The 13,033-nt window shown below is 40.1% G+C and overlaps 1 protein-coding gene across 1 annotated transcript in view; it reads left to right on the top strand.

Moving 5' to 3' along the window:
- The window catches only part of FBXL20 (F-box and leucine rich repeat protein 20), a 96,087-nt gene extending 83,277 nt beyond the window's left edge, over positions 1 to 12,810 (top strand). Inside the window, 7 exon segments of the mRNA XM_082602898.1 lie at positions 336 to 410; positions 3,801 to 3,931; positions 5,860 to 5,920; positions 7,074 to 7,118; positions 9,152 to 9,208; positions 10,211 to 10,423; positions 11,990 to 12,810. Of these exon segments, the coding sequence (XP_082459024.1) occupies positions 336 to 410; positions 3,801 to 3,931; positions 5,860 to 5,920; positions 7,074 to 7,118; positions 9,152 to 9,208; positions 10,211 to 10,423; positions 11,990 to 12,097 (690 nt within the window). The 3' untranslated portion in view covers positions 12,098 to 12,810.
- Positions 12,811 to 13,033: the final 223 nt, after the last annotated feature.

Below are 13,033 nucleotides of genomic sequence, written 5' to 3'. Positions count from 1 at the left end.
CCTCAGCAAAATGCTGCAAGGCATCTTTAATTAATCAGAAGAAAAATCCATAAACATTAGGCAATGTTTATTTTATCTTTCCCTTGATTTGGTGATAATATGAATTTGACGTGGTCAGAACTGATAACAAATACTGATAACTGTACTAATTATTTGAATTACACGTTTATATGATCATTGTTCATTGTTTCTGGTTCATTTGTTCCTTTGAAAGTTGGTTGGCTATATTTAGAATGTGTTGATGAATGTGTACACTCTTAAATCTTTAAGATTTAAGGTTTTAATATTTTAAACAATGTCAGTTATAATTTCTTCTCTCTTTTTAATCTTTCTAGCTAGAAGATGAAGCTCTCAAGTACATAGGTGCACACTGTCCTGAACTGGTGACTCTGAACTTGCAGACTTGCTTAGTAAGCAGTCCTTCCCATAACTCTTCTGTATTAGTAATTCATTTCAATAATATTATTGTAAGAGTTTCAGTCATAAAGACCAGTAGTTTGTCTACTTCAACCCTGGGGACGCAGTAATCATAGATGACTTTTTAAATGCTCAACAGTACTCGCCCCTAGGGGCTTTGACATAGATGAGATAGAGGGTAGCTTATACAGAATTCCAAATAAGCTAAACTGTAGCTCCACCCCTTTCTCTTCTACTTAAGAAAACTCTACTTTTTAGAAGTAAATTTTTCACAGACTTCGGCATTTAAAATATTTTTGGTAAATTAATTGCAGTCACACTGACTAACATCTATCAGGGAGTAATGACTATTGGGAATCACTGATATAAGCAGATGACAAGCAAAATGTACCCTTTAAATTATTTTCAAGTAGTATTTGTAGTTCACATTTGGCTTGTTTAGACTATCAGCTTTTTTTGTGTCTATCCCAAACCCCCTGAATTTTGCTCAGAGAATTTGCTGAAACTATTCAGGATCCTAGAACATTGACAATACACCTTTAGCTTTTCCCTCTTGCCTTGAAAATTGCATATGTGTGTTGCCTTGGAGTGAGAGCCTCTCATAGCAATGAAAAAAGTTGGTGAGGGTTTTCTTTGTTTTTGCTAAGCCTTCTGTGTATAATACTCTCCCCTTCTTGTTTGGTCACCTGAAACTTTAGAGCATAGTGGTTGTTTAGTTTAAAGGTGACACATATAGGGCCACGTTTTGTACAATTTAAACACCCTGGGGCTTCCCTGGTGGCGCAGTGGTTGAGAGTCCGCCTGCTGATGCAGGGGACACGGATTCGTGCCCCGGTCCGGGAAGATCCCACATGCCGCGGAGCGGCTGGGCCCGTGAGCCATGGCCCCTGAGCCTGTGCATCCGGAGCCTGTGCTCCGCAACGGGAGAGGCCACAACAGCGAGAGGCCCGCGTACTGCAATAAATAAATAAATAAATAAAATAATAATAAATAAACACCCTGCCCTCCCAGCCCTTAAGGGATGGTGCTGATAGCGATCTGTTTCAGAGGCTCCTAGAGACTGAGTTAAAGGAATGATATTTTGATTTCCATAGTTGCTAACTACCAGAATTTGCCTACTTTCATTTATGAAACAAATATTTGGCCTGAAAGAAAGATCTTACACAGCTATTGTAAACACGAAACCATCATCTTACAGTGACAAGAAAAAACTGTTCTTGCACATCTTCAGATTTTATTTATATACATACATAAATATACACATGTGCACTCTGTGTATGTGTGTATATGTTATGTACGTACACACACACATACATATAAATACATATATACCATACCTACTGTTTGCCATTTTAGTTTTATTTCCTTTATCCTTCCAGCAGACAGAAACCAATTGATAAGCATGAAGAACCAGCTCTGTCATATGTTTATTTTACTGTTTACCTTCACCCAGACCATAGGGCATGAGTCATTCCTTCTGTCATTCTGTACAAAGTGATGAAATGATTCTCAGCATTCATGACACTTCTTGAAGTTTCTGCCCAAAACTATTGAAGTGACCAAAGTACACACTTAATGCCGTCTCTTTTTCTTGACTAATTTGAAAACATAAAAGTTTAGTAGATTTTGCTCTTTTAGCAATTTAAACTATTGGTAATATGACTTTCTTCCTCAGTAATCCCTTATAGACTTCAAAACATTAAGAAAGAAAAGGCAGCACAGCCCTCCCAGTATTTTGTTGATAATGTGTGACACAAACTCCATTGGCCTGCTAAATATGCACGTTTATGGATTGCTGCTTCTCTCTTTATTTACATTTCTTTCAGTTATCCTTGTTTAGTAATAACTGTACGTCACATTTGTGTGGCACTTTAAGGTACTTCTACATGTTTACATGCCTCATCAATTTATTCTCATGACAGATCTTGTATCTGCCTTAGCATCCATTTTTCATCTGTATGTTGTTTCAGTTCTATAATACTGAGAACATACTGATTTAAGCAGTGAATATTTAAAGTTTGATTTTTTCTTCAGTTGTCCTTGCAACCTAAGAATACTGTTTGATTAAACAGAAGTGACAGGAGAGCCTTATTCTGAGGCTTACACAAAATTAGCAAATCTATCAGGACAAATTAAAATGCTGATCATATCCAACACGTTAAGATGTTTATATATGACATCTTTTTTTAATGTAACATCTTTTGTGTTTTTTCATTTTAAAATAATTTAAAATAATAATTTAAAACATACAAAATTATATTTGAGTTGGATACAACTATTTATCTCCATTAAATTAAGATAGTCTTTTTTTTTATACATCTTTATTGGAATATAATTGCTTTACAATGTTGTGTTAGTTTCTGCTGTACAACAAAGTGAATCAGCTGTCCGTATATATATATCCCCATATACCCTCTCTCTTGAGCCTCCCTCCCACCCTCCCTATCCCACCCCTCTAGGGGGTCATAAAGCACCGAGCTGATCTCCCTGTGCTATGCGGCTGCTTCCCACTAGCTATCTACTTTACGTTTGGTAGTGTATATATGTCCATGCCGCTCTCTCACTATGTCCCAGCCTCCCCTTCCCCCACTGTGTCCTCAAGTCCATTCTCAACATCTGCATCTTTATTCCTGCCCTACCACTAGGCTCATCAGTACCAATTTTCTAGATTCCATATATATGCGTTAGCATACAGTATTTATTTTTCTCTTTCTGACTTACTTCATTCTGTATGACACACTCTAGGTCCATCCACCTCACTACAAATAACTCAATTTTGTTCCTTTTTATCGCTGAGTAATATTCCATTGTATATATGTGCCACATCTTCTTTATCCATTCGTCTGTCGATGGACATTTAGGTTGTTTCCATGTAGGATAATCTTTATATTATAAAACTAAAATTTAGAAATAAATGGATTTATGGTTGATATGAGATTACAGCTATGATCCACAGGTTGTTTCATTTTTTTAAAGTAACTTAATATCAGTATCAATTTTGAACTTGTAAATGCATTTATACTATTAAAATACTGCTGTTTTTATCTGCTTTTCTAGGTTTTAAAATCATTTAATTGAACCTACACCATGATGCACCCCATCTGTTCCCAGTTCTGTCAGTCCCATTAGGTTAGAAGAACCCTGTTATAGCTTCTTCCCTTTGCACCAGAAATGAGCACAGATTCTCTTGAAAAGTAAATCAAAAGGAACTGGAAGGAAGAAACAAAGTGTATTCATTTTCTTTTAGGTCTGCTACATGGTTAATATCAAATCTGCTTTTATTTCTTTTTGGCACTTATTTCACAGAGGTAACTTTCTTCTCTCTTTATCTTCTGCCAAGTTACTAATAACTGTGGGTTTTTCCCTCTTGTTTTTTTTTTTAGCAAATCACAGATGAAGGTCTCATTACCATATGCAGAGGGTGTCATAAGTTACAGTCCCTCTGTGCTTCTGGCTGCTCCAACATCACAGACGCCATCCTGAACGCTTTAGGCCAGAACTGCCCACGGCTTAGGTAAACATTTCTTGTTTATCTCAAAAAATCAGGGGAAAGGAGCAGTGGCCTCCTTCACTCATATTTATTCCTTGGAACCTTGAATTTTTTAAGGTAGGCACTACAAGGCCACTACTACCCTTTCAGATGCGCACCTACCTGCTTTGTACCTCATTTGATTACATGTAATTGGCCTGAACCAAGGGGATAGTAGTCCTCATTTTCTGCTTCTTGGCTGTCCCTACTAGACAAGTAGCAACATTTTATCACATTACTTGAGAAAAGAAATGAAGACATTTTCTCTTATTAATGCTTTCATATAATTCCTTTCTGAAGAAAGTTTTTAGAAGCCCACCCTGTGATCATTTCTATTGTGGTAATGATGCCAGGTACATAGCAGGGAGTATTTGAAGAGAAAAAACAGCTCCTCCTTTGTGCAGATGGTCTTTTAAAGCAAGCTTTATTTCTCTATGGCTCCTCATCTCTACCTAAATACAGGATTGGCTGAATATTTACTAAGAATGCTGTGTTAGCATGCACATGGTACCAAGCCCATATTGATTTTGTAAGAGCACACAACACACTATTTTGTAATAAATAGGGATAATCCCCATATAACGTGTTTGTTCTTTAAAACAAAACTTATATTGTACGTATGATCTATTGAACATCAGCCACTGTTTTAAATTATTTACAAATATTAATTCATTTAATCATCATAACACCATATAAGCACTGTTATTATCTCTGGATTATAGGTGAGAAAACCGAAGCACAGGTCGAGTAACCCGTTCAAGGTCTCACAGTTAGTAAGTGCAGGAGCAAGTGTTCAGTCTCAGGCAGTGCAGCTCCAGAACCTATGAAACCACTTGTCTTACACATAAGAATCATTGTAAACCAATAAAAACTTTCTTAAAACTTTTTTGTAATCACCTGGCCATGGGCCTTCGTAATCTCGGAAGCCTAGAGTAGAATACTCTCCAGGAGCTGAGGAGGTAGCCAGTCTTCTCTCTCAAAAATATTACATAGTACCTTTTTCTGTTTTAAAGACAGGGATGTTCAGCTCCATTCTCCTTCATGGTTTATTTTATTGTTAGAAAAGAAAGGCTCTCAAATGTGATCCTTAAAAGTTGGGTTCAGTCAGGTCATACTTCCCCATTAGATACAGTATTTTAATTGATTGTCAGTTGATAATGATTCCTTATACTTTAGCTTTATTTTTTTTTCAACTTCTGTAGTAATTTGTAAGCAAACATACAATGTTCTTTGGTACTGTCGTGCAGACACCACCAGACTTTTCACAAAGAAGAGCTACTATTTTTGATTCCCCAGCCCTGTGGTTGGTATTTAGGGTGGTGTTCAGCAGTTCCTGATAGGGGCTCAGCTGCCCTCTCCACTGGGCCTCCCAGGGAGCCTGTGGGAGGAGGCAGGAAGCTGAAGGGTATTTTTTCATAAGTATGGAATTTCGTGTTTGGGACAGGCCTATGATTAACCAGTCCCTTCATAGTATTTTGAAAAGCTATTTAAATCTTAGTGAGCCTACATGTAAAATAGGGAAAGAGAATAATTTACTTCAGCAACAGATTAACTGAGACAGAGTGTTTATCTCCATCTCCTTTGTTTTCTAGGAGCAGGCTGCCCTCTGGGGGTAAGCAGTATGCCATCAAGAAGGCTTTTAAATGCGTTTCTCATTTTGGCATTAACTACAAGCTTCTATTATATTCTTCTGATTGCATCACCCTAAAATGTGGTATTTACAGGACCACTTTATGAAGACTCCATGAAAATGAATAGCAAGATCTGTATACAGACTTGCTTAGCTGTGAATGTAACTCCGGGTTATATAGTCCTTAGGGAATAAGAGGTTGTTTTCTTAAATTCTTGCTGTTTTAATAAACCCAGTTTTCAGGGACCAATGGGTTGACTTTCACTTTGTCTTTTTTTAACAGAATATTAGAAGTGGCAAGGTGTTCTCAACTAACAGATGTAGGCTTTACCACTCTGGCCAGGGTAAGTGTTTTCTTCAGGTTCTGTAGGTTTTGTTCAGGGTCTTTTTTTTTTATTTCAGAAGAATGAGCAATGAGGGAAATGTGGAATGGCAGCAGAATTGAGGGTGTAGGATGTGGGGGGACGTCTCTGTGGCTGGTGTTCCTGAGCGTCCTTGGGCTGCAGCTACAGGCAGCTGCTCTGGAAAGGCAGACGTGCATTGGAGACCATGACATTCTTTCGTGAGACTTGATTTTCCGCCTCTTCGTAAGATTATAAGTTAAACTAAGTGGGAATTTCCTAGTGCTTTTGAAAGAAGCTTATTTGGTTATTTGGTATGCAACTGGTGGATGAGAGTAATGTTGAAAGAAATATATAAGCCTGATTTAAATGGAGAGGTTTTAAGAGATTTTCTGTATTCTCCACAAGATTTTAATACATGGAGTGGTTTGTAAATCACTGTATAATAATAGTATTTAAAATTATACCATCTTTGACCAGTGTAATGGAACATGGGAAGGGCATTTGCTTTCAGGCAGGTCAGTGGAATTCTAATGGGGTGGGGGGGCAGCCCATGGCATAACTAGATGAGGACATACAAATTCCCTTGATACAAATACAAAGAAATCATTTTCATTAAATTATTTTTGGTTGAAAGGATCTCTGTATTAGTTCAGTATCAATGTTCAGGAAATTTATTCCCTTGGACTTTTAAGATGTTAGATACTTTAAGTGTGGAATAATCGAGAAATTTCACGGTGATAAAGGCCTTTTAAAAGTGTGTAATTAGGGACTTCCCTGGTGGCGCAGTGGTTAAGAATCTGCCTGCCAATGCGGGGGACGTGGGTTCGAGCCCTGGCCCGGGAATATCCCACATGCTGTGGAGCAGCTAAGGTCCTGCGCCACAACTGCTGAGCAACCCCCGCTCACCATAACTAGAGAAAGCCCGCACACAACAACGAAGACCCAATGCAGCCAAAAATAAGTAAATAAAAATAAATTTTTTAAAACAATGTGTAATTAATGGAATAAGGCAGGAAGTGATATAAGAATGACACCAACACTGAAGCTCTTAAGATTTCATCAGTCTATTTAATACTACTTCTTAGTTTTCTGACCTTAATTTTTTCCCAATTTTAAATGTTTGTACTGTAATGTTTGGGTTTGTATCTTATAGAATTGCCATGAGCTTGAAAAGATGGACCTGGAAGAGTGTGTTCAGGTAAGGCTGTGGATTTTTACTCAGAAATATAGTATGATAGAAACTTACACAATACATGCACATCAGAATGTTCACTTCCCTGCCCTAGTACAGTGCGGAGTCTGCAGCAGTGCCGGCTCTCCATTTACTGAGGCGTCCTCCGGGCGTGCCGGCAGAGGTGCTCATGGTAGTTTCGCTAAGGAACTAGGAAAATACATGCCATCAATAAGGTTGCCATTGGAAAAAAAGAAGACTCAGGCATTTAGACCATAAAGATACTAAGATAGGGGCTTCCCTGGTGGCGCAGTGGTTGAGAGTCCGCCTGCCGATGCAGGGGACGCGGGTTCGAGCCCTGGTCCGGGAGGATCCCACATGCCACGGAGCGGCTGGGCCCTTGAGCCATGGCCGCCGAGCCTGCGTGTCGGGAGCCTGTGCTCCACAACGGGAGAGGCCACAACAGTGAGAGGCCTGCGTACCACAAAAAAAAAAAAAAAAAAAAAAGATACTAAGATATTTCCTTAGACCTACAGGGTTATGATGCTAATAAATAATGAAAGGCCCAGCACAGTGATAGATATCACTGCCCCTTCTTAGCTTAACTGGACTCTGCACCCCTTACATCATTAACCCTGGAGACCCAACTGCGCCCCTTACATCGTTAACCCTGGAGACCCACCTCTGTATGGAGCCCTGCCCTTCAGGCAGGCAGACTTAGCTTCTTATCAACAGTTTTTTTTATTACCCATTTTAAGAGCTTTCAGCTTATTAGTTGGCTGGGGAGAAATTTTAAAGAGGGACTCCTAAAAAGAAGATAGAACAGTGATTTTTTTTAATGGTAAATATAAAGAAGAGAAGATACTTCAATAACTGTAGACGCCAATTTTTCTAAATTACTTGTTATCCGGACACTACTTAGTCCCTATTAGTTCTTATTAAAGTAAAAGTTATTCACATCCATCTGTTTCTTGCACATGCCTAAATGTCCTGTGTGTCCTTTCCAGGGTTAGTCCTTCTGAGTGATGTGCACACGCCTGCCCACTCCAGTCCCCCACCCCTGCCATTTCTTAGCCCCTGTGAAATTATGTGTCTTATAACAACAATCTCAGAATTGGAGAGAAATTTGAAAAGAAATGCTGATTTACTCTCCATCCTAAGATAACTATAAAAGACTGTTCTTCCTTCAGGAGTTCTTCCTTACTGAATGTTCATAGTTAACCCAGCAGCAGCCTCTTTCTGCCACCCTTAGGGAAAATAACTGACATGCCAGTTATCAATCCTGAGTTATGACATGGCTTATAAAAATATGGGCCAGATATCTAAAAATTTGAGGATGTTCCTACATTAATTTTTTTCATGGGGCAGTGTCTTCTGATTCACTTCTGTGATGGTTTTAAGGAGGTCAAACAAAGTCCAGTGAGTGGAAGTTATGAGGGAACACATTTTCATTTGTTTCAAAAACAAACAATTTTCGACAGACCTGTTCAAAGATGACTAGATGAGTTTAAGCCCAGCCTGGATAGGTTCTCAAAGAACAGGTTCTGGGGCTTCCCTGGTGGCGCAGTGGTTAAGAATTTGCCTGCCAATGCAGGGGACACGGGTTCGAGCCCTGGTCCGGGAAGATACCACATGCTGTGGAGCAGCTAAGCCCATGCACCACAACTGCTGAGCCTGTGCTCTGGAGCCCATGAGCCACAACTACTGAAGCCCCGTGCACCTAGAGCCCGTGCTCCACAACAAGAGAAGCCACCGCAATGAGAAGCCTGTGCACTGCAATGAAGAGTAGCCCCCGTTCGCGGCAACTAGAGAAAGCCCGCATGCAGCAACGAAGACCCAATGCAGCCCAAAATAAAATAGATGAAATAAATAAATTTATTTTTAAAAAAAAGAAGAAGAAGAACAGGTTCTGGTAGCTGATGGGATTTCAACCTTACGATTCTGTTATTTGATGATCTATATCAGGATATCAGTCTAAAATACTAGTGTAGTCAAGAATGAGGTATGACCTATGAGTTTTTTGGAATTATACCTAAAATAAACTTATATGTTTCTTTCAGATAACAGATAGCACATTAATCCAACTTTCTATACACTGTCCTCGACTTCAAGTATTGGTGAGTTTGACTGTAGAAGTTTTATGTATCTATTGGATTTAATCAAAACCCAGCTCTTACTTTCATCTTGGCGCCTGGCTACCATTTGGGGAAAGCATATTTCTCCAAATTGTCAACTTACAGAGGACCAAGGGAGGACCTGCGTGAAGGGAGAAACTGAGATAGAAACTGGAAAAGTTAAACATTTTCTGTATCAATGCTTGGAGCTTGAAAACTGACATGGAGAGTATGAGTTCTCGCTCCCACATGAATTAGACTCCAGCCTGAACAGTGCTTAAATTTCCAGAGATCCAGGAGATGAGATGGCCTGAAATACGGTTTGCTTCACATTGGGACCAAGTGTTCCTATAAAATAGAACCAATCAAGGCTTTACTAGGGGTCGTTCTCTGCTACTGCTTCCAGTAACACTGTGGGAAAGCATTCTGGTTGACTATTCTGTACCTAGGCTTATTTTTGGTGTTTTGTGGCACATTAAACTATGTTTCGGTCGAGGGTTCTGAGTTTCGCATGGAGGAACCAGGGATTTAAGGAAAACTCGTAAAGTGAAGAGGTGACCACATCTTACAGCTGTAAGAGTCATCTTAGGTTAATTAACTATTTGGGCATGCCCCTGCACCAGGTATTCAACATGTAGTCCAAATTCCAGAAAATTTTTTACAGGAAAAGCTTGAGCCCCACTTATCCCTGTAGAGAAGAAAAGTATCAATAATTTGTGTGTGGAGAACGTGGGGGGAGATTCTTTGTTTATCAACTATTTCACAGTCATTATAGGAATTCACAAAATATATTTAGAATCACACAGAGAAATGATCATTGATTGTCAAAAGCAGAACCCCAGCAACTCTAGTATGTGTTCTTTATTTCACCACATGGCTCCAGTGATGGCTCCATATACTTCAGACTCAAACCAGAAAAGTCTTCTTTTTGGTTGCACACAGGCCTCTGGGTAGAAGAATGCCATTAAATATTTCAGTGTCCTTCCTTGCTCTGTTTGGCTACAGAGTCTGTCTCACTGTGAGCTGATCACAGACGATGGAATTCGTCACCTGGGGAACGGGGCCTGCGCCCATGACCAGCTGGAGGTGATTGAACTGGACAACTGCCCCCTAATTACAGATGCATCCCTGGAGCACTTGAAGAGCTGTCACAGCCTTGAGCGGATAGAACTCTATGACTGCCAGCAAATCACACGGGCTGGAATCAAGAGACTCAGGGTAAAGATGATGGCATCACCCTCTGGCTCTAGTGTTCTCAGCACCCTTTCCCTCTTTCTTTATTTTTTCCCTCCATTTCCTTTTTTTTAGATTTAGATTCCTGTGATTATTTATATTTATGTGGACATTCAGCAAAGAGAAAAAAAGATGGAGAGCAAACCTAAGGGTAGATAGTTCTTACCTTTTGTTCCAGATATTTGGTAGGAAAATACCCACTGAAGGGACGAAAAGTAGATCTCCTCCCAGCAGAGTCTCTCTAATAACATGCCCAGAGTCAAAAAAGCACATGCCAGATTTTGGTTCTAAAGGAAAAAAAGGAGTAACATAAAGAAAATATTTAGTTAAATGGGATTTAAAATTTTAATTTGTATTTCCCTTCATATCAGACTGTTTTGCTGGGGTTCATATTTTTTTAAGGCAACAAATGGATCACGTAGTTTTTTACCTTGTCCTTTTGCCCCATCCTCATAATAGAGAGACCCATGTATAGCCAAATGACTAAAAGACAGATTGCCAGCAAGGAGCTTATAAAAGACTGGATGAATCTATATGTTGGATTATTCAACTCAACAGACATTTATTGGAACATCTGCTTGACACCTGTTGTGGGAAAGGCACTGTGTTCATTTGGCCCTTACAGTCAACCTTTAAAAATATCCACGTTGGCCTTATGGCATCTGAGTGCATAAAGGAGCAGCCCACTTCATCTTGAGTTCCAGTTGACCTCAGTGCCACCTCTCCCTTCAGACCTAGAGGACTGAGAACATAACTGCAGTGGGGAGGCCTTGTACCCATATCTCTTCAACACCAAAAGAACAGGAGAGCCACAGGTCAACCAGAGCGTCTTCTATGGCCTACGTACATTAGGGTTTTTGGACCTGCCTGGCTGTCAGGAGTCTCTTCCACCTCCGAATCCTCAAGAGTCACTTAGCACTTTGACACTCTAATGTAGCTATTTATGTGCATGTCTAGACTATAGGTCCCCTAATATATTCAGGAAAAAAACGCATACACCCTTTTTGGCCAACCAAGCACACAGGCAATGCAAATCCGCACTACAAAGAAGTCTCACTTCCCACCGTTCAGGATCTCCATCTTGACCATCTTTGCAGCCCTTTTACGTAACTAGCACAGTGCCTTGAGCATAGTAGGAATTTAGAAACTATGTAGTAAAAATTAGAAACGTTGTTAAAAGAGGATAATGAGGTTTTTTTTAAATATCAGAAGAAACATTGTCCATAATGGCTTGGAAAAAATTAAGTTTTTAAGCTTATATAATTTCTTCCAGCTCTGAGAACCCCTTTGGGACAGGTTAAGAGATTAGCATGAATTTTTTCCCCAGTTTTATTATCCTGGAAGCAGTTACTAAAGTTAGGTGAGCTTTCTTGGTCTTTTAGAATAACGTGGGATGGTACAAAGTAGAACCCAGGTCTCTCAACATCCCGTCTGTGCTCAGCCTCTGCCCTGCCCTCATGTACACTCAGTCCCTCAGTGGTGTTTCTGAAAAGCAACATTGCTCTTTCTGTTTAAGCCCTCTCTCTTAGTCATGTTTCTGTCTTGTTTCAGACCCATTTACCCAATATTAAAGTCCACGCCTACTTCGCACCTGTCACTCCACCCCCATCAGTAGGGGGCAGCAGACAGCGCTTCTGCAGATGCTGCATCATCCTATGACCATGGAGGTGGTCAACCTCGGTGAACTGAGTATTTAATGACACTTCTAGAGTTACCATGGATCTCCATTGGAAGCGACCCCAGTGTTGCGGGCAAAGGTTACAAAGTGAGGGCAGCGTCCAGATCCCCAGAGCCACACATACATACGCATACCGGCTCTCACCCCCACCCACTCTGTCTCTGTGACCAGGGGATTGGGTTTGTGCTGGCTTTATCATGTGGATTGGTAAAACTTAACCATTCCTGTTGGATGTGCCCAGAAGAAAATCAGAAGCAAGGTAGACGGAAGGGGGCATTCCAGCAAACCCAGTGTTACCGCTACTGTGGTTTCTTTATTTTGTTAAGGGGTTTCTTTGGCAATTTTGGAACAGCAGCTGCAGTCCTCCAGGGTCAAGGAAAGCATAGAAAAACAATACATGTTGTATCCAGGGACCAGAGAGAAGATTTCTTTGCATCCTGTAAATGGTAGCCATCCATTGTAAGATGACTACAGAGCTTCTGTGCTTCCTTGTTCCCATGCCAACATGCTGAGCATGCTCACAAAGAAGGCTTGTCCATTCCTCCTCCTGTGTTTTAGTATTTGGCCCAGAGGTTTCCTAAATGGTTGCATTGAAATCGCTGTGGTCCCAAAGTGATGACTTATTCACTCAAATTGTCACTTTCTGTAGCACACTGTGTACCTGTCTTTCATTCTCTGTTGCTCCCTCCTGCACTCTTGCTCGGTCTGTCATCTGTGCATAGTCTGCTGACTCACACTCAATTGTTACTCCTTTGCTGTTGTTATGTTTACAGTCTGCATTTTGGAGGATTAGTTGGGGTTACCAAACATTTTTTAAAGAGACATTATCAATAAATATTTTTTTAATTCTAAATTTTACCATTAGGGGACCCTGCCTGAATCTTTGCCAGTCTGAAGGGAAACTATAACAAAAGCAA

This window comes from Mesoplodon mirus (genome assembly GCF_964341445.2).
Source record: "Mesoplodon mirus genome assembly, chromosome: 18".
Taxonomy (NCBI): domain Eukaryota; kingdom Metazoa; phylum Chordata; class Mammalia; order Artiodactyla; family Ziphiidae; genus Mesoplodon; species Mesoplodon mirus.
Note: the sequence above shows the minus strand (reverse complement) of the source record. Positions and strands in the feature narration are given on the sequence as shown.